The 22707-nt window shown below is 37.5% G+C and overlaps 1 protein-coding gene across 1 annotated transcript; it reads left to right on the top strand.

Moving 5' to 3' along the window:
• Positions 1-448: 448 nt before the first annotated feature.
• LOC123877314 lies at positions 449-22240 on the top strand. Its single transcript, XM_045923935.1, has 24 exons — positions 449-740; positions 1064-1171; positions 1585-1704; positions 3049-3190; positions 3778-3949; positions 4936-5188; positions 5780-5905; positions 6036-6177; positions 6850-7027; positions 7831-8047; positions 8516-8608; positions 9353-9530; positions 9891-10074; positions 11120-11321; positions 11829-12109; positions 15119-15240; positions 16074-16160; positions 16728-16902; positions 17648-17843; positions 18484-18579; positions 19562-19730; positions 20320-20494; positions 21092-21515; positions 21866-22240. The coding sequence occupies exons 1-24, from the start codon at positions 686-688 to the stop codon at positions 22132-22134; spliced, it is 4164 nt and encodes a 1387-aa protein (XP_045779891.1). The 5' UTR covers positions 449-685; the 3' UTR covers positions 22135-22240.
• Positions 22241-22707: the final 467 nt, after the last annotated feature.

Genomic DNA, 22707 nt, shown 5'->3' with positions numbered 1-22707 from the left:
GACGAATTGAGAACCTCCTCCTTTTTTTGAAGTCGGTTTAAAATAACTTGAAGATATTCTATGTGAAGCGGTTTGCCTCCTCGTTTCTAATTCGAATCGCTACAACATGGAACGCCTTTCCAGTATTAGTTTTCGCTTACACTTTTAATATGAGCACTTTCAAGTCAAGATTTAATAGGCACCTAGGCATTTCCTCTGTATGAAAAAAAAGGTCTGATTGCAGCCAAGCGCTATAAAAAAATGTTTAATTTATAGGCTAGGTTCCATTAACTTGACTGCTATTGTATGCGGAATGCATCTCTATGGTTTACAACACAATGGTACCTAGCATGAATTTTTGGAAATTCACATTACGATTGGTTTAAGATAATAATATGTTTTATACTATATCTAACACAATATGATAATATTACATTATACTCTGTCGTTTATATAACCCAAGCTTAGTACAAAAGTGGTTTGGTTCTAACGTAGGCTTCGTGTAGAAATTGTTTAAAAAAAATAGATTCAAGTGAAAATTAACTAACGGTCATGAAAAAAGCCTTGGTAGACATTAAAAAATTCTTATAAGTTTTTCATAATGATTTACATAATATTAGGCTCTTACATAATTATTTGTAAATACCAACTAACGTAAAGTTCAGAAAAGCTGTCAACTTTTTTACTTATTGATTTCACGTTCAAAATGTTTGACCGGTGTTTAATAATTTTGTTTATTTTTGGGTCACACAATGTCGTGGGTGAGTTTCAAGATTTTAATTTATTTCACTGTCTGTTGGTCTGTCAGCGGGCTGTATCTCATGAATCGTAATGGGTAGAGACTAGAGAGTAGAGACTTAGGCTGAAATCTATAGAACACCCTTCGACTTTGCTCAGTCTTAAGACACTGTTAAAACTAGACGGATTTATGCCAGCTTTATAACGCTGTCTCGTTTTAACAGTGTGTCAAGTTTGAGCAAAGTTAAAGCGCGGTTAATAGATTTCAGCTTTAGAGTTGTGAATTTCGAATTTGTGTCTTAGATTTAGTTTGCAACTATTTCATTCTCTTTTATGAACTCTACAGTTGGGGGACAAGGACAGACTACAACAACAACAACTAGCCTTCCAACATCAACGTCAATGACAATATCCTCACGGCCGACAACAACGGAGAAAATAGTAGGAGACTACGGTAATAAAAACTAGCTTTCTTTGTTTTTTATAGTAGTTAGTTTGTTCGGTTGCCGATCATGAGAACTCGGATTTGTAACTTTGTATCCCGGGTCCGCCAAAGAATTTAAGAAATCTGTCTAAAAATTTCAGTAGCAGCCCGAAATGCGGAGAGTACAAATTATTCCTTTCAATCCTACACCTGATATCTCTGGTCGTGTAAGATTGCTGTTCCATCGAACTATGAAAGTGCACCAGCTGTATTTGCGCACATACCTACACACTATAATAACTTCTTAGTCTCCGTTTAAGATTGGCAGAAATTCTTCAATTTTTGATACATATTTAAAGAAATAGTTCGATTATTATTAACCGTTCAAAATGACTATAATTCTAAGAGTCATGTTTAAGATTTTGAATTATATCCTGTTTCAGATTATGACCTAGAATGTGCCTTCGACGTTTATGGTTTCTGCGCGTGGAAGAACGATCCAAAAGCAAACCACTCTTGGCGTCTAAACCCTTTGTATGTTTATGGCTCTATGCAGTCGGGAGGTGAGGCTATTTTTCCTAACACAGGTATTCTTAGGTATTCCACTCCTCGAGCGTATAAGACTTTGTTCAGACTTTACAGGGCTCTCTCCGTCACTCGCTTCATACAATCTTAGTTCCAATTTCATTTGAATATTAAGCAACCAAATTCCATGAAATTTTGCAGACATATTCTAGAAACTAATATCTATGTCTGTGGTTTTCCAGATTTCTGTTAAAATATTTGGTTTCAAAGTTACACGGTCTTAAAAATTTGCATACAAATCTTTGAGCCCCTGTAATTTTAAAACTACATATTTTTAGAAAAATCTAAAACACCACAGACACAGATATTAGTTTTTAGAATATGTCTGCAAAATTTCATGGACTTTGGTTGCTTAATATTCAAATGAAATTGGAACTACGATTGTATGAAACGAGTGGAAACAAGTGACGGAGAGAGCCCTGTTAATATTTAAATGAAATTGGAACTACGTTTGTATGAAGCGAGTGACGGAGAGACCCCTCTTAAGACACTGTTAAAACGAGGCAACGTTATAAAGCTCACATCGGCCTGTCTCGTTTTAACTCTGCCTTAAGTCTGAACAAAGTCAAAGTACCGCTTGTAAATCTCAGTCGAGTGTCTGGTAATGCATGACGTGATCTGTAAGAGGGGTCTCTCCGTCACTCGCTCCATACAAACGTAGTTCGTCTCTCATTGGAATACTAACCAATCACACTCAATGGAATTTTGTAGAAACGTTCTGGGAACTAATATCTATGCCTGTGGTTTTCCAGATTTCCGTTAAAATATTCAGTTTCAAAGTTACGCGGTCTTAAAAATTCACATGCAAATCTTTGAGCCCCTGTAATTTTAAAACTACATATTTTTAGAAAAATCTAAAACACCACAGACACAGATGTTAGTTTCTAGAATATGTCTGTAAAATTTCATGGACTTGCTTAATATTCAAATGAAATTGGAACTACGATTATATGAAGCGAGTGACGGAGAGAGCCTGTTAAGCGGTGGTAGTAGGGCCCCAGAGGTATCTATCTCTCTTTAATTAAAACTTAAGTCTGAGCAAAGTCAAAGTACACTCTATAGATTTCATGGTGGGTGTCTGGCAATGCATGACGTGATTTCTAATACTATTCCGCAGAAAAATATAAAAAAATCGATTTCATACTTGGACGAAAGGTTTTTATACAACTTTGTTACCTATTATCTGTCAAAGCCACCACGATTTGAATGTCATAATCGCTGATCGTTCCTGCGTGTTGGGGACAATACGCAGAGAAACTTTCAGCTTTTATAAAATAACAAAGGTCTGACCCTCACAGGCTCTTTCTCTATTAACGTTTCAGACCCGTTTATTTTCTTCAACGAGCCGTCTACGCGGGGAAACAGTTCAGTTCGGTTAATTTCTCCACTTTACAGTCGGACTTTAGACGAAGATGGCTGTTTCGCTACAGCCTTCAAAATGTACACAAATCCACAAACAAGCTGGTGAGAACTTGAGCTTATTGTAAATCCATTAAGCAAGGCAAGAAATATTGTACATCGACCTTTAGAAAGAGAGAGCGGTTTCGTAGAGCGTTGTCTTTGTCGTTGAGACCGATAAAACGTCACATAGGAATGAGTGACAGAGATAATGCTCTACCAAGCCGAAAGGTCTATCTAAATGTCGACGAAACAATATTTCTTTGCTGGCAACTGTAACTTATTATCTTAGAATCTGTAATTTATATGGATGTCAACGTGTATATGCGCGCGCAGTCGCCGCAACTTCATGCGGACACACACGGCGATTTCCATACAAATTACAAATTCTACGACAGTCCCCGTCGACCGAATCGCTGGTCTAAGGCTGAGATCGATAGAGCACACTTTGACTTTGCTCAGACTTAAGTTTTAGTTAAAACGAGACAGGTTAATACTAGCGACATAATGCTGTCACGTTTTAACAGTGTCTTAAGTCTGAGCGCGCTCTAGTACGCTAAAGTGCGCTCTATAAATCTCAGCCTTAAACTCGCGTTGACTTCGAGTAAAAATGTCATCATGTGTAAAGAAACGTTTTTTTTCCATTTTCGTAGTACCGTCGGAATCCGGATATACCAAAAGCCGGATTATTTAGCCCTAGAAGATTTACTTGAGTACAGTGACGAGGAGAAAGAGTATTATATTTTGTATGAGGTTTGGGGAGATTGGGGAGATTATTGGTATGAAAAAGAGTCGACGCTGAAGCAGTTTGATAAAAACTTTCAGGTAAGTTGACCTATTCGCTAGGCCCGTAGCATGGTAAGAGACCTGCATGGCCTTATTCCTTGAAGAAGGGTAGGTCATTTGTTTGGGATGCAACGTGTAGAGACACTTTAGTCGTATCTCACATTCAGGCGATCGCCTCTATGACGGCCACCAGCGACGAACGGGCCAAGAGGCGCAAGTATGAGAACCTCGATGGGAGCTTCATATTTTAGTCATTTGGGCTAAAGGCCTTGGGGCAGTTGGGGTCCAGGAGCAGAAGAAATTTTTGAAGAAATTTCAAAAAAGGTTATCGAATCTATCTGGTACCCAAAAGCTGGTAACTACCTTGGACAAAGAATTACTTTGGCCGTCAAAATGCTGTCAGTTATTGTTTTAAGTTACCATTGAATCATTATTAATTTACTTACAAAAGTTGCAAAGTTAACTGGACTGTATCTCTAGATATAAGTACTAAAACAGAATTTTACAGATTGAAGGGCATTTTTTAACCCCCGACCCAAAAAGAGGGGTGTTATAAGTTTGAAGCGTGTATCTGTGTGTCTGTGTATCTGTGTATCTGTCTGTGGCATCGTAGCGCCTAAACGAATGAACCGATTTTAATTTAATTTTTTTTTGTTTGAAAGGTGGCTTGATCGAGAGTGTTCTTAGCTATAATCCAAAAAAATTGGTTCAGCCGTTTAAAAGTTATCAGCTCTTTTCTAGTTTTCTTGTAGAAAAGAAGGTTAGATAACCGTTAGTTTCATAATATTATTATGTCAATTGACAAATGTCAAGCTGTCAAGATGGACGTTGCCTAGATAAATAATTATTTATTTGAAAATGATGTTTTGGAAAACTCAGATGCTTTGGATCGTAAGCGCGGAATAGCTATAATCCAAGAAAATCGGTTCAGCCGTTTGAAAGTTATCAGCTCTTTTCTAGTTACTGTAACCTTCACTTGTCGGGGGTGTTATAAATTTTTAATTTACACTTGTTATTTCATTCAGATCATTTTAGAGGGCATTTTCGGTGAAGATCCTATGTACATAGCAATAAGCCACGTCTCCATAATGCAGAGAAGTGGTTGCAATGATAATACTCCGACACCTAGACCCAATACCAGGACTTCAACAACAACGTCTACTACAACGTCGACAACAATACCGTCGACAACAACAATGTCGACAACACCAATATCAACAACAGCAATGCCGACAGCAACAACGCAAAAACCATTAGGAATAGGATTTGGATCATTCGGTAACTAGCTTTTTTCACGCTTCTTCGTTGTCATTGATTTAGGTTCTTTAAAGTTCCTGTCTGAATGTCTCAAAATCCCTTCGTAGAAATCTACCTAGATAGTTTGTTCTTTAAGTTTTTCAAATTTAATTATGGTTTATTGTTCTTCTTGTTATTGTTTATGCCCTTATTTATTGCCATCAAAATATGTCTTATAGAGTCATGAGAATACGTGTTTAAAATTTTGATGCCACCGAAATGATATAACTAGCCACTAAAAATGATAGAACAAGCCATCGAAATGATAGAACAAGCCTGCAGCCTAATGCATAAAATTGCAAGCTTATGTGTTTGACCTGTATATGTATGTGATTATTCTAAATGTTATTATAAAATCTATCTTAAATAATTATGAAGTATACTTTAGTGGGGACTGGGGATACAATTTCAGCCTGCCTCTGTCCGACCTCCTTTCAAATTGGCCGCCATGTAAATTAAAAAAAAAAAAGTACATAAACATCTACGATGGTACGGATGTAGGGTACGGAGACTTTCGAGTGAGAGTCTGACTGTGTTGTTTGAGTTTTTTATATTACTTAATGTATTTTTCAGATGAGTTCAGATGTCATTTCAACAATGTTGATTTTTGCGGTTGGAAGAATGACCCAGGGGCGGACGATGAATGGTTCCTTAGTACTAATGATAAAAATTTTGAGGACTATGCGTATTCGGGAGAAGGTACCTATTCTAAATAAACTTGTAACACCCCTCTTTTTGGGCCAAGGGTTAATAAAACAGTAAGAACCTTTCCAGTTTAGTTTTAAAAACGTGGTATTTTTTTAATTACTAAAATGACACTTATTTTCAGGGTCTGAGTGGTACATTTACTTCAACAAGGCGTCGTTATCAGGGAACGGCACAGTTCGTCTGATTTCTCCACTTTACAGTCGTGATCTAGAAGGCAGTTGTTTCCATTTCTCTTATAGAATTCATACAAAGTCACATGGCAGGTGATAAGTTTTTTTATTACTATTTTTAAATCTATTATATAGTTTACACCATTAATAATTATTTTTAGTAAAAGATCTATCATTAAAATTCGATACATAACACGTTTATGCAGTTTTCAAAAATGGAGTGTGTGAGATTTGCCTTAAAAAGTAGGCTTAAATAATGATGACTAACAAAAGTTATATCTACGTTTATGTACAAGGACGGTATATTTCAGCAGTAGGTATATTAACTTGAAATGGTATCCACCGCTTCCCACCTTCGCACTTACCACCAGTCGAGATTGCAGTCAAAGGCTAACTTGTATATCTGAATAAAAAAATAAAACTCATTTATGATTGGGTCAGTTTTAGCTTTTAGCACATAAAAATCTATTATAGTATAATATGACAAGTGTTTTTGTATGTGGCTCTTTTTAACCCCCGACTCAAAAAGAGGGGTATTATAAGTTTGACGTGTGTATCTTTTTATCTGTCTGTGGCATCGTAGCTCCTTAACTAATGAACCGATTTTAATTTAGTTTTTCTTGTTTAAAAGGTGGCTTGATCGAGAGTGTTCTTAGCTATAATCCAAGAAAATCGGTTCAGCCGTTTGAAAGTTATCTCCTCTTATCTAATTACTGTAATCTTCTCTTTACACTTATATATTTTCTAAAGCCTGTTTGCTTATAGGTCTACCGGTATCCGAGTATACCTCAAGCCGGAGTATCTGGCTCTTGAAGATTTACTTGCATACAACTATGAGGAGAAAAAGGATTTTGTTCTTTATGATATCTGGGGGGACTTTAGCGAAGAGCAATACTGGAGCTGGAATAACACAAAGATGGTGAATGTTGATTACAACTTTCAGGTACTTACTTATCTTCAAAAAGTTGTTTAGTCTATTATTGTTTACTGTGTCTATTACTATCTGTAATATAAAAACAGGGTGTATAACCAGAACGCTAGGAAACCGAAGACAGGCGATGGATTGCTGTTTATTGATAAGCTATCGAAAAAACTATGAAAAAAAATATTTAAAATCCTGGATTTTTAAAAGTTCACAATATATTGCAAAATATCTGACTGGTGCTAGAGATCAACGAACGTTCCGTAAATAGGCCACTCGAAGTCTAAGCCGTGTCGTAGGTGGGGCATTGACCCGAGTTTTGCACGCTATACAATGCGGGTTTGAAAAATACTAAATCTCTAAAACCACAAGATAAGGCAAATGGTTATTGGCCTTGTGTAAATATCGCTAAGTTTTTGCTAGCGTTCTGGTTACATACAATAATGTTTATATTTAAGTATCTAAGTATTTTGACTCGGGGGATACATCGACCGAAAGAATCTAGTCCTAATGGCCAAGTTGTCCCTTTGCGATTTATGGATGACATCATGGATATGGGGTGGATAGACACTCGATTAAAAAAAATTAAAAATAGGTATCTAATATTTAATGAATTTATGACTAAGCAGATTTTTTAATGGTAATTTAAAACTAGTGGTGTACTTATATCAGAGTCAAACCGTAGAATTTTGAATTTTTAAAAATAAAACGCCTGACTATTTTATTACTATTTTTAGATGTTGTATATTTTTTTAATTGAAAATATTACGATAAAACTTAACTTATACATAATAACATATATACATAATATTTATTTTATTCAGATTATAATTGAAGGCATTTACGGTCAAGATAATATATATATGGCACTAGATAATCTCATAATATTTGGGTATCCTGACTGCACTCCATCAGTGGCCCGTACAACTAGCTCTTCAACAACAACGTCGACAACGTCAACAACAACAACGCCACGGCCGACAACAACGACACCACCGCCGACGAAGGAAGGACCACTAGGAGTTACAGGTGAGGAACAACGTACGATTAATGAATAAATCTCTTAGAAAAGTTATAATTATTGACATTTTATTTAGTAGTAAAATGTCAGAAATTAAAATTTTAGTCATGAAAAAAACTAAAATATAAGTTTATTTCAATTTTTTTTCGTAACTAAGTATTTAATGTGACTAATTTTATCAAACTAAGTAAGTACAAGAAGTAATTACTATATCACAAACTAATATTACATGGTAATAGGCAGAATATGATATTTGCCTATGTCAAAAATAAAAATAGGAAAAATTCATTGACCATTTATCGATTAAACTAAAAAGGTACGTCAAACAAATCGTGTTTCCTTGATAGCAATTTTTTTTAAACTTTACAACGTCTGTGCTGTGGGGGTGCATGAGGCCTTAAGGGTGTTACCCCAAACTATATGTTGAACAGTGAACACGTATTGTTTTAGTTAAGTAAGTAGGTAATTATGTCGATTGCTATTTTCAGATTCTTTGAGTTGTGATTTCGAGGAATGGGGTCTCTGCGGATGGAAAAATTACCTGAGGGCGATCGGATTTTGGGGAAAAGTTAGTAACCTCGGTAAGACTATATTCTCTTCTCACAATACTGTCATTCTTAAAAGGAAGCCAGTTTAGAATATCAACCATTTTTTTAATTTCTTTGTTTTGTCTTGGTAATTTCATGTTTTATATGCAACAAAGTTTTCTATCTAATCACTGAGGCCAGCCGCCTGTTGAGTAGAGCATTTTTTGTGACAAAATCGGGTCTTTAGAACTTTCTCTTTTTTGAGCCTTATTGTTGACTTGTGGCCACAACTGCGTCCACGTGGATAAATCTCGTAGCCCGAACTCTTTATTTTCACAAAACATTTCAGTAGCTCACAAAGTCTACCAGTGTTTATGCCAATCTCGAGGACGAAGCTTAAGTTAATAATTAATGATTAAACGAACTTACCTGCACGTTCTATCATAACTATAATTACGAAGGCTTCGTCCGAAGAGATTGGCACACCATCCCATGTACTGCACTTTTCAATTCTCACCAGCACTCTGTTGGACAGCTTACAAGTGACGGCATAGTGCTGAATCTTATTATTTTATGCTCTTATATCGTCCTGTATACGTCACCTGGTGGTTCATATGACCCATCCATTTTTGAACATGGGCCTGTAGTCTAATGATTTTTTGTTAAAAAGGCGACCGAAAGGAAAGGTAGGTATATTATATGCCTATCACGTAATAAACAAGAATGTTTTTTTAGTGTTAACTTTCATTGCGCAAAGGCATAGTTACAACGTATCTGATACTACATGTGTTTACATAGCCTTTTCAGATCCCGACAACAAGTTCCTGAGTGCTGACATGCCTCCGTACACCGCCGTACACCACCAGTACATAAACAGAACAGCTCTTTTGATATCTCCACTTTACAGTCGTGGTCTAGAAAGAAACGGCTGTTTCTACTTCAGCTATATCATGTTTATAATTTATTCACATGACAGGTGAGAAGGTCTTATTAACAACACAGTTATATTCAGAACTAGCTGACGCCCGCGACTTCGTCCGCGTGTATTTAGGTTTTCTTTGATTTCCGGTATAAAAAGTAGCCTATGTGCTCCATTCCAAATTTCAGCCAAATCCATCTGGTAGTTTTTGCGTGAAGGAGTAACAAACATACACGCACACACATACAAACTTTCGCCTTTATAATATTAGTGTGATTTTTATTAACAACCTAGTAACTGGTACAAACTAATGATTTTAAGCTTATTTCATACCGTATACCGTATGAGTTTTATGTACTAATTAATTTGACTATTAATTTAAACCCTTATAATTACCTATATAAAATAATTTATTAGCTTCCTTGGTATCCGAGTATACCAAAAGCCGGAGTATCTAGCCCTTGAAGATTTAGTGGCATTCAGCGATGAGGCGAAAAAGGATTACATTATTTTTGAGATGTTGAAAGCGTCGCCATGGTCGCCGTCACCGAGCTGGAATGGCCAAGAGTCACCTCTGAAGCACTTCTATGATAACTTTCAAGTACGTCACAAATATTATAATATACAGGCTGTAACCGGACCGCTAGCAAAAACTTAGCGTTATTGTTATACTATCCTAACACAATCCAATGCCAATATAAGCCTCAATAGCGCAACGGTTATAGGAGCGGACTAAAATCCGAAAAGGTCGCCGGTTCAAACCCCACCCGTTGCACTATTGTCGTACCCACTCCTAGCACAAGCTTTACGCTTAGTTGGAGGGGAAAGGGGAATGTTACTCATGAAAAAAAATGGCTAATATTCTTTATAAGAAAAAAAAACCATTTGCCTTATCTTATAGTTTTAGTGATTTAGTATTTTTCAAACCCGCATTTTATACCGTGGTGTAGCGTGCAAAACTCGGGTCAATGCCCCACCTACGATGCGGCATTGACTTCGAGTAACCTATTTACGGAACGTTCGTTGCCACTACCATTAGCTAGATGTTTATATTGTGAACTTTTAAAAAATACAAGATTTAAAAAAAATGTTGTTTTTTATGGTATCTTCAGTAATCATCTGTGCTATCACCTGTCTTCGTTTTTACTAGGGTTCTGGTTACACCCTGTAAAATGTGCGAAATCAAAAAAAAAAATTGTTCATGAGCAAACAATTAGTATTTTAAATTTTCAAAATAAGATAACTATACCAAGTGGGGTATCATAGGAAAGGACTTTATCCTTACCTAAAACAGATTTTTATTATATTTCTATGCAAAAAATATCCGAGTACGGAACCCTCGGTGCGCGAGTCTGACTCGCACTTGGCTCGTTTTTTCTTTTTTCTTTTTCTGCCTGACTTTACCCTACGTGATATGGGGTCGGCACAACGTGTCTTCTTCTTCCACTCACTTCTGTCTTCCGCCAACGCGTTATCCACCCCTTCCACACACATAATATCCATGAAGACCAAAGTAAAGGTGGATGGACTGAGTGGAATACCACTCAACCCATCCACCTTTGGTCTTCATCTCCTCTTTTTTCCTTCCACATGTATATTTACAATACATTTCCTAAATCTGATGAACATAATATTCTTTTGTTCAGATCATCATAGAAGGGACCTTCACTGAAGGTGTGACTGATCGTATGATAGCAATAGACAACGTCGCCATACGTCAGGGGAGTCAATGCACTGCTACAACTAGCACCTCAACAACAACGACGACAACAACAACAACAACAACAACGCCATGGCCGACAACAAAAACAACCTTTACGCCGACAACAACGCAACAACTACATGGCGGTAACATTATAATTAGCTATCTTCACGATCAACACGATCAACGATCGGCAGTCCACTACTGAGCACAGGTCTCCTCTCAGAATGAGAACAATTAGGACATAGTATACCACGCCATAAAAGCTGTGATAGCCTAGTGGTTAGAACGTCCGGCTCCTAATCGGAAGTCGGGGGTTCGATCCCGGGCACGCACTTCTAACTTTTCAGTTATGTGCGTTTTAAGCAATTAAATATCACTTGCTTTAACGGTGAAGGAAAACATCGTGAGGAAACCTGCCTGCATGCCTGAGTTTTCCATGTTCTCAAAGGTGTATGAAGTCTGCCAATTCGCATTGGGCCAGCGTGGCAGACTGTGGCCTAAACCCTTCTCACTCTCAGTCTAAGAGTTTAAAAAACATAAATTCACGCGGATGAAGTTGCGGGCATCATCCAGTCTAGTTTAGTATATTCCCAAAACCAAAACATTTTCATATTGATTTAGTTAATACAGAAATTTTCATTTATCTACAGGACTGGATTCAAGATATACCCAACTGATATCTATAATAATAGCTGTCCTGGGGATAGTCGTGTTGACACTGAGTTGCATCCTCGTGGTTGTACTAGCGCGGCAACGTGGCACATACAGATTAAATGCCCTGCGGGCGAACGTTGTGGGCACATCGCCTCACGATTTTGAGCAAGAAACTAAACCACCAGATGTGCGATTTTCAACTAAGGATGGAGATGAAGTCATCATACATTGCAATAAATCTAATCAACTAGAAGATCACAATCAGGGAATAGAGAGATAATTAGACGGATTAAAATTATTATTGACTATTCAAGTAGACAATCAAAAGGTTCATTCAATAACGTCCAAACGGCTTTGCAATAATATCAATATTACTCTTTAGACATTATTTTCTAAAGTTAATGTACAATTTAAATTGTATACACTGGCCTTTAAGATACAGGCTCTAAAAATTTAGGGGTCAGGACATACATGAAAGTTATAATATGTATAACCAAGTTTTGATTAGTAAACATTCAGTTCATTGGTGACAAAACTGAATATAAAACATGCCTTTGTAGCACGCAACAGTGACATAACTGAACGTAAAAAATGCCTTGAGCACTTGTTTCGGACACTTTTTGATCGTGATTCTCACAATCAGTTATTAAAATTGTTTTCTGGCTCTGAGGCTGAATGCTTTCTGAATAAACTGTTATAATTATTAATAAAACGCCTTTTAATTTACCTTTACCATTAAACCCGAAATCCTTTTATTCTCTTGTTGCCGTAAAGCATGGTAGTTCTTTCTATGAGTCGTGATCCTCGTTGTTCTATGAGTCGTGATCCTCGTTTCTAAGAGCGGTTACACACTCATCCGATCCGATTCCGTGAAAATACGGATATGAAAAACTCGGACCGAACTCTGGTCTCGGATATTGCTTACGCACTGATCTGGCCTCTGATCCAAATCCAAGTTATTCAGTGGACATCCGGGGCACATCCGAGATATTCTCACGGATGACGGAGAGAACTCGGATGATGGAAGTCGGAGCTAGCGCGTAAGCTACCATAAGTTCTATAACTACTTTGGAACGTATTTTCTCGGATTCAGATCGGATGCAGTGCGTGATCTCACCCTATTGCACGTAACCATTTTCAATACCTTTCAGTTTTGATGGAACAATAATACGTGCGGTCAGATAATTCTACAGACGACTCTACTGGAGTACCTAGATTGCAAATGTTAACCTAAAAGTTGAGAATCACATTTTCTATTAAAAAATAAGTTCGGTGGTTATAATTCTGTGTTTCTAAGGACTACTTTGTCGCAATTTTTTGTTAAGTTTCATGTTCCTCAGATTTTTGATGCTCTAATAAAAGCACAGATATCTCCCAGCATCCTCTGATAGCTACCCGACATTTCCCAGTTGTGGTAAATCCTGTTTAGTCATGATCAGAGGGGAGGAGTTACTAGAGGTAGCAAAGACAAAGTAATTTTTATTTTTTTGTCCCACTTGTTTGGAACTCAATCAATCAATCAGCCTGTTTGCGTCCACTGTTGGGCATAGGTCTTCCCAAGAGCGTGCCACCACACACGATCCTCCGCCTTCCTCATCCACCCACTTCTTAAAGGTCTTGCAGCGATTCTACCACTAAAACTTTGTCGTCTACAAATCGCAATGTGAAATGTATTCGCCATTGATGTTTATCCCCCAACCATTCCAGTCCAATACTTTAAACTCATCTTCGAGGGCGCAAGTTGAGAGCTCCAGGGGTGATCTGTGTTCAGGGATAAAACGATATCCCCCTGTCTTACTCTCGTTTGGAAATAGGAATCGGCTGTGTTTGGTGGTCTAGAACGGTCATCATGGTGGCATCATGCAGGGTTCTCAACACTTGGATGTACTGCCAATCGACTTGGCATCGCTGCAATGAATCCAACACACCCCGTAGGCATTTTTTTGAACTTTAAATTACTCCAGTTTCAATTTATTTGTTACCTTAAATTAGGCCGTTTTTTTGGCATCTGATGTATGAGGAATGCATCTCTATATTCTACAACTCAATGGTCGCCGCATGACTTATGACTTATAATAATTCATATTACAAATTACTTTAAGATAATATTTTACGATAGCTAACAAAATATAATGATATTGTGTCCAAATTGTAACTAAAGCTTAAATTAAAACTAAAGCAGTTTTGCTCCGAACGTAAACCACGCGTAAAAATACTTAAATTGTTTTAAAAAACGGTTCAAGGGTTTCTTTAGGGTCATGATAGAGATAAAACAAAGTTTTTCTTGAATATTCACCTATTAATTATTATTAGGTAGACTAATACTTTTTACTTCGTAGGTACTGATGTTCAAAATGTTCAATCAGTGTTTCATAATTTTGTTTATTTTCGCATCACACAATGCCGTGGGTGAGTTTTACATTTTTAATTTATTGGTTTTAACTTATTAATTCCCGCCCGCGATGATGCCCGCGACTCCATCCGCGTAGATTTAGGTTTTTTTAAAAATCCCGTCTGAACTCTGCTTTTCCAGGATAAAAAGTAATCAATTTCCGGGGCGTTAGCTATCTCTGTATCTTTCTTATAAATCGGTTATACGGATAAACTCTTAAGAATCCCGTAGGAACTCTTTGATTCTCCGGGATAAAATTAGCCTATGTCCGTCCCCGGGATGTAAGCTAACTCTGAACCTTTCATTAAAATCAGTTCAGCGGTTGAGCCGTGAAAACGTAGCAGACAGACAGACAGACACACATTCGCATTTATAATTTATACTAACAAGTGTAAATTAAAAATTTATAACACCCTCGACAAGTGAAGGTTACAGTAACTAGAAAAGAGCTGATAACTTCCAAACGGCTGAAACGATTTTCTTGGATTAGCTAAAACACTCTCGATTAAGCCACCTTTCAAACAAAAAAAACTAAATTAAAATCAGTTCATCAGTTTAGGAGCTACGATGTCACAGACAGAAACACGCGTCAAATTTATAACACTCCTCTTTTTGGGTCGGCGGTTGTTAAATAAAATTGAAGGGTCTGTCTATAATTTTGAAATAACTACCTCATATTAAGCTTATATGGTTATTTGAACGGTACCATAACCTAATCACATGTTTTTAAAACTTTATAGAAATTTAGTTTTTATGCAAATAAACTTTTACAAAGTATCTTAAAATTGTTAGATTCTTGATTTGTTGTGCAATGGTTTCATACTCTTTTGTGAACTCTACAGTTTGGGGAGAAGCAGTATACGCACGCACTAATACTACAACAATAACAACTAGCCTTCCAACATCAACATCGGTGACAACATCCTCACGGCCGACGACAACAACAACAACAATCCCACGGCCGACAACAACAACATTCTTACCAACAACGACGGAACGACCACTTGGAGTTCACGGTAATGTGCAATGCTATATTAATTACAACTATATATGACAAAATACATACAACTGATTTAAGTTGTTATCGGAAAATACTCGACCCTGCTCTACCCCAAAGAGTATGTTACTATCTTATCGTCGTCGGATCTAACTAGCCAGGTCTTATATGTATATTATTCTATGCCAACTTTGTGTTGTATCACCATTCACCACCCAACATTCATGGCATGAACATTTGCAGCATCAAAGGAACCGCTAATCTATTGCTGGCTTTTGAGGAGTTTTTCTATCCGTTCCTTGAATAACCACATAATATTGTAGTTTTAAGGGAACCCATAACGTGGAAGCTGCAGTGCGCGATTACAGTAAAATGACAGCTACAATGTCACGATCGCGATCAAAAAAAAAGTTTGCGGATTTTTTTTGGAATTCTTTTTTTGGGCAGGCGTTATTTTGCGGAATGTTAAAAAAGTAAGCAAGGATAAGCTATGTCTGTAACTGTCTGTCTATATTTTCAGATTCCTTGAGTTGTGATTTCGACGGTAGTGACCTCTGCGGGTGGACGAATGATTCGCGGGCGCTCGGAATTTGGACTAAATATAATGATTATTACAGTAAGAGATTCTCTGACAAAAAAATAATTTTTATAACCAAGTTAAGCCCAATACAATTTTAGAAGGCATGCTTTAATACTGTATAGCTGCCTCTTCAAGTAGGATTGGACCTCTCCTTTGCGCAATCTATAATAATAATTTGCCGACCTACAATTAGCACTATCTAGTTTTCACTAAGAAAGTTTATTCGAATAAGTAATATATTTGTAGTATTACAATTATATATGTATTTTCAGATCCAAACGGTCTGGAAGTCGTCATGCCAGAACAGACATCGAAACTCGGGAACAGAACAGCTCGTTTGATTTCGCCCCTATACAGTCGTGATTTAGCTATATACGGATGTTTCTTATTCAGCTATACTATGTATACATATACAAATTACATTGTCGATGGCAGGTAAGAAGAGCTTCTTTTCAAGTTTGTTATGTTTTGTTAACTCCCGACCCAAAAAGAGGGGTGTTATTAGTTTGACGTGTGTATCTGTAGAGATGGCATCGTAGCTCCTAAACTAATGAACCGATTTTAATTTAGTTTTTTTTAAAGGTGGCTTGATCAAGAGTGTTCTTAGCTATAATCCAAGAAAATCGGTTCAGCCGTTTGAAAGTTATCAGCTCTTTTCTAGTTACTGAAACCTTCACTTGTCGGGGGTGTTTGATTTTCCGGGATAAAATGCCTATGTCAATTACAGGGACGCAAGCTGCCTAGGTACCTTACATACAAATCGGTTAAGCGGATGGATTTTTAGGAATCCCGTGGGAAATCTTTGATTTTCCAGGATAAAAAGTAGCCTACGTGAAAAGGTAGCAGACAGACAGGCAGACACATTTTCGCATTTATCATATTAGTATGGATTATCAGTATTAATGAAATCATAATTTATTTCTTAGGTTTGTTGGCATCCGAGTATACCAAAAGCCAGAATATGTGGCTCTGGAAGATTTAGTTGAATACAGCGATGAGGCGAAAAAAAATTATATTCTTTTTGAGAACTGGGGTGAGTTAGAATGGTGGGCCAAGCACGAGCAAGAGTTAAGGCTAAAGCACTTCCATGACAACTTTCATGTAAGCCCATTTTTTAAAAATATTGGTACATACTTAGTAGCTCTACATAGCATAAAGTTTTCAAAAAAAAAATCAAAACTCGGCTTCAATTATACCTAACTACAAACACCACCACAAATTCACGGTTTTCAGATTTATTCCTTTACTTGTGCTATAAGACCTACCTACCTGCCAAATTTCATGATTCTAGGTCAACGGGAAGTACTCTATAGGTTTTCTTGACAGACTCGACGAACGGACGGACGGACGGACGGACTGACGGACGGACAGACAGACAGACAACAAAGTGATCCTATAAGGGTTCCGTTTTTCCTTTTGAGGTACGGAGCCCTAAAACTAGTTTAATTTATTATAATTATTTAAATTATATACATAGCCTAAGTCGCTCAGGAAGGTTATAGCTTTCTATGGGTGAAAGAATTTTCAAAATCGCTTTAGTAGTTCCAGAGATTACTTCCTACAAACAAACTTACAAACCGTACCTCTTATAAATAAAGATAATTTTTATTTTACAATTAAACTTTTACAAGTACATACTTTTACTTTTATAATATTAGTTTATATATTATATATTTGTTATTTATACAAGAGTAAATTGCTTTGAAACCGTACTTGGTACGTGTTCTGACTCACACTTGACCAGTTATTGTAAGTTTTGTTTAAATACCTACCAATTCAATGAAACCTACAAAATGTTCAACTTCTAAATCTATCCTAATTCCGATAAACTCGTTATTTTATTCAGATCATCATTGAAGGGATTTTCATTGACGGTCCCAGGCGCATAGCAGTAGACTTCGTCGAAGTACTTCTAGGCAGTCTGTATTGTAGTGCAACTACAACTAGCACTTCAACAACAACGTCGATAACAATGTCCCCACGGCCGACAACAACGACATTCTCACCGCCGACGACGAAGGAACGACCGCGCGGAGCTTCCGGTAAAACGCAACGTACACTTCCCTAGTGGCTAAGATACTAACCTTCTATTCGGGGGCCTGGGCCCCTTGATCTCGGGCCTCACCGCACGCATCCCTAAGTTTTGAGAGTTACAATGCGCCCCATACATATAAACGAAGTTTGATGCATATTATGAAAGATTTTTATAAAAACTTTTGAGCCCATGTAACAGTTTACTCGCTTTGAAACTTCACATTGCGACCGTGTCTACAAAATTTAATTAGAATAAAATTTAAATACAGAGTGTAACCCAGAACGGTAGCAAAAACGAAGACAGGATAGTACTGATGATTACTGATAAGATACCATAAAAAACTACGAAAAAAAATTAAGAAAATGCTGTATTTTTCTAAAGTTCACAATAAATTGCAAATAAAACATCTGACTGACGCTAGAGGTCTAGAAACGTAAATAGGTCACTCGAAGTCAATGTTGAGTCATAGGTGGGGCATCGACCCGAGTTTTGCACGACATACAATGCGGGTTTAAAAAAATACCTACTATTAAACTACAAGATAAGGCAAATGGTTATTGGCATTGGATTGTGTTAAGGTAGTATAATAATAACGCTTAGTTTTTGCTAGCGTTCTGGTAGCACCCTGTATAGATTGTCTTTTTCAGATTCTTTGAGTTGTGACTTCGATAGCAGCGATCTGTGCGGATGGACGAACGACACGAGGGCGATCGGAAGATGGATACGAGGCATTTATTCTTACAGTAAGATATTCTCACACTCGTATTTACATATTCCGCCTTCCTTCCTTACTTTCTTTATAACCCCCGACCCAAAAAGAGGGGTGTTATAAGTTTGACATGTATATCTGTGCATCTGTGTATATGTGTATCTGTCTGTGGCATCGTAGCTCCTTAAAGAATGGACCGATTTTAATTTAATTTTTTTTGTTTGAAAGGTGGTTTGATCGAGAGTGTTTTTAGCTATAATCGAAGAAAATCGGTTTAGCAGTTTGGAAGCTCTCAGCTCTTTTCTAGTTTTCTTATATAGAGGTTTTTGTGTCGGGGGTTTTTTAAATATTAAGTTATTCACTTTAACGTCAACTTTTCGGAATTAAATGCGCGTTTTAAGCAATTAAATATTACTTGTTTTAACGGCTAAGGAAAACATCGTGTGAAAACCTGCACGCCTGAACGATATCCATAATGTTCTCAAAGATGTGTGAAGACTACCAAACTGCACTTGGCCAGCCTGGTACTGGGGGTGGTTCTTTATTTTTATTACATACAAGTTTGCCCTTGATAGCAATCTCACTTAATGGTAAGTGATAATGCAATCTAAGATGGAAGCGGGCTAACCTGGAAGGGGTATGGCAGTTTTTAGGGTTCCGTAGCCAAATGAGAAAAAACGGAACCCTTATGATTCGTCATGTCTGTTTGTCTGTCTCTCTGTCCGTCCGTATGTCACAGCCACTTTTTTCCGAAACTATAAGGACCATACTGTTGAAACTTGGTAAGTAGATGTATTCTGTAGACCGCATTAAGATTTTCACACAAAATTAGAAAAAAAACTTTGGTAGGTATCTATACCAAGTAAACACTTTGTCTTTGAACTCGAGGATCCAACTCCTCAACCCTGATGCTGTAAGGAATTGCATTCCTAAATCCTGGTGATCCCTTGGGATTTGTAAAACCTAAATCCACGCGGGCGAAGCTGCGGGCATCAGCTAGTATAAAATATTTTCAGACTCAGTGCAGCTGGAAGTCGTTATGCCGGAAGAGACGTCGCAGCTCAGCAACAGAACAGCTCGTTTGGTTTCTCCTCTTTACAGTCGAGATCTAGAGAGAAACGGGTGTTTCTACTTCAGCTATCAAAAGTGTCAATGTTCATACAAGTATTTTGATAGTAATGCCATGTAAGAAGTTTTTTTTAGTATTATAAGTATAGATTAGTTTTATTAGTTAATCTAAACTAGTGGTCATTAAATAGACTATCCTTATCGAATGCTTCCTATGACACCAATTACCTATGCAAAGTACAGTATGTACAATGAGCTAATTAGGTGTACCTACAGCTAATTTGTAGGTATTTTAATTTTTAGGTTTCCCCAAAGGGTGCCAACGGGAGCCTATTACTAAGATTTCGCGGTCCGTCCGTCCGTCCGTCTGTATGTCAGCGGGCGGTATCTCGTGAATCATAAAGGTAGAGAGTTGACACATGATGTTGTATTTCTATTGCCACTATAACAACAAATAATAAAAATTTCAAAATGGCCGCCATGAAAATTTTAAAAAATATATAAAGTGGTAGGTTAAACAGATTTTTATTAATTTTTATGTGTAATAAATATTTTTTTTAATTTATCGTGCAAAATGTCGAAAAAATACCCGAGTACGAAACCCTCGGTGCGCGAGTCTGACTTGCACTTGGCCGGTTTTTCTCCGGAGATATCGGAATTCGGAACCAAAAAAATATGTAATTGATAAAGTCACTCTATTTCAAAGGCCTACCGGTCTCCGAGTATACCAAAGGCCCGAGTATCTGGCACTTGAAGATTTAGTTGCATACAGCGATGAGGCGAAAAAGGATTATATTCTTTATGAGATTTGGAGAGAGCTGGATATGTGGGATTGGAATTGGAAAGAGTTGACGCTTAGGCACTTCGATGACAACTTCCAGGTGAGTTCAAAAATTATAATAATTAGATACTAAATCACATTTTACAAATAGGTAAGTAAACGTTTTTTTATCGTTTTTAAGATTCCAATGGGACTCTATTACTAAAAAACTAAATTAAAATCGGTTCATTCGTTTGGGCGCTACGAGGTCACAGACAGCTACACAGATACACACGTCAAACTTATAACACCCCTCTTTTTGGGTCGGGGGTTAAAAAGACTCCGCTATCCGTCCCTCCGTCCATCCGTCTGTCAGAAGACTGTATCTCGTGAACCATACCTCGTGAGGTTGAGACCTGAAATTTTCACAGAATGTCTCTTTCTATTACCTACCGCTATAACAACAAATAAGTAGGAAACATTTCAAAATTACCTCCATGAAAATTGAAGTGGTAGGTATTGCTGGTACGATGGCACAGACCGATTTAAAAAAAACTGAAAACTAACGACTGATACTTATTAATATTATTTATCCAAAGTAATTTAACAATAACCATCCCTCTAATAATGTTTTAGTCGTGTCTATTAAAACAAACCAAAATCTAGAGATTCAATTTTTTAACTTTCCCTAATCTAATGAAAGCTTTTTTTATTTCAGATCATCATAGAAGCGATTATCGTTGAGGGTGACAGGCATATAATAGTAGCTGAAGTCGACCTACGTCAGGGGAGTGAGTGTAGTGCAACTACTACCGTGGACCCTACAACTAGCACTTCAACAACAACGTCAACAACTACTAAATCCCCACGTCCGACAACAACAACATTCCCGCAGCCAACGGCAACAACATTCCCGCAATCAACGAGAACAACATTCCGGCAGTCAACAACAACATTCCCGCAGTCAACCACAGCAACATTCCCGCTGCCAACCACAACAACATTCCCGCTGCCAACCACAACAACATTCCCGCTGCCAACTACAACAACATTCCCGCTGCCAATCACAGCAATAATTCCGCATCCGACAATAAAACCATTCTCGCCGCCGACATCTACACAACGACAACGAGCGAATTCTGGTAATTAGCTATGCTATTAAAAATTCACTATTATTTAAAAAAACTGGTCAAGTGCGAGTTGGATTCGCACAAGAAGGGTTCCGTACAACATATACCTAACACTTTTATGTAGAACACTGCCAGTTAATAATGGACAGCGCCATCTATATGTGATTTAGTAAATTAATTTTTCGTGAACACATTTTAATTTTTTTCTGTCATAGAACCCCAAATTCACAATTCTCAGATATTTTTATTTACTTGTGCTATAAGACCTACGTACCTGCCAAACATGACGAAACGTATCAATTGATTATGGTTAACTTTCCACTTGTTTCTTATTTATTTCAAAATGTTTCTTTTATTCACAGAAACCAATTCAAGAGATAGCCAACTGACATCTATAATAGCTATCCTGGGAATAGTCGTGTTGACACTTGTTTTCATCCTCGCGGTTGTGCTAGTGCGGCAACGTGGCACATACAGATTAAATGTCCTGTGGGCGAACATTAAGGGCACATCATTCCGTGATGTTGAGCATGAATCGAAATCTTTGGCGCGATATTCAACTAAAGATGGAGATGAAGTCTTCATACATTGTAATGAAGCTACAGAATGGTCACAATCAGAATATAAATAGATAGGGCTGAAGGTACAGACACACAGGAAGGTACAGAAACAGATTTTGTTGCAACTGACTGTTTGGCAAGATGATCAACCAATCGAAACGCACTTCGTCCTTCAGTGTAGGAGTGTCCTGATAGTATATAAAATGTTTGATCCATTAGAATGTTAAAATGTGTAAATATGTATATTTTATTAAAACAATTACTTGTAAACATTATTCTGTGGTTTTAATTTGACTGCCTAAATTTTACATTCTTAGGGTGCTTTTCACTGACGTGGAGCTAGGAGAAGTGGAGGGGAGCGGACCGTGATTTGAGCAATCACAGTGCTCGAAATCTCCACTCCGCATCAATGGAAACAATGGAAACTGTGTAAGGGTGTGTTCCCACTGACGCGGAGTTGGGTGGAATGGAGCGGAACGGATCGTGAATTGGTCAATCACAGTGCTCGAAATCACCACTCTGCATCAATGGAAACTGTTAACTGTGTAAGTGGAGTGAAGCGGAGCTGAGCTCTCCCCCGTACGTTGCGCCTCACTGACGCATAAAAATGCTATTGCGACGCGTCTTGCGGTTAAGTTCAGGGA

The sequence above is a fragment of the Maniola jurtina genome, chromosome 23 (genome assembly GCF_905333055.1).
Source record: "Maniola jurtina chromosome 23, ilManJurt1.1, whole genome shotgun sequence".
NCBI classification, from domain to species: domain Eukaryota; kingdom Metazoa; phylum Arthropoda; class Insecta; order Lepidoptera; family Nymphalidae; genus Maniola; species Maniola jurtina.
This window is presented reverse-complemented; position numbering and strand designations above follow the sequence as displayed.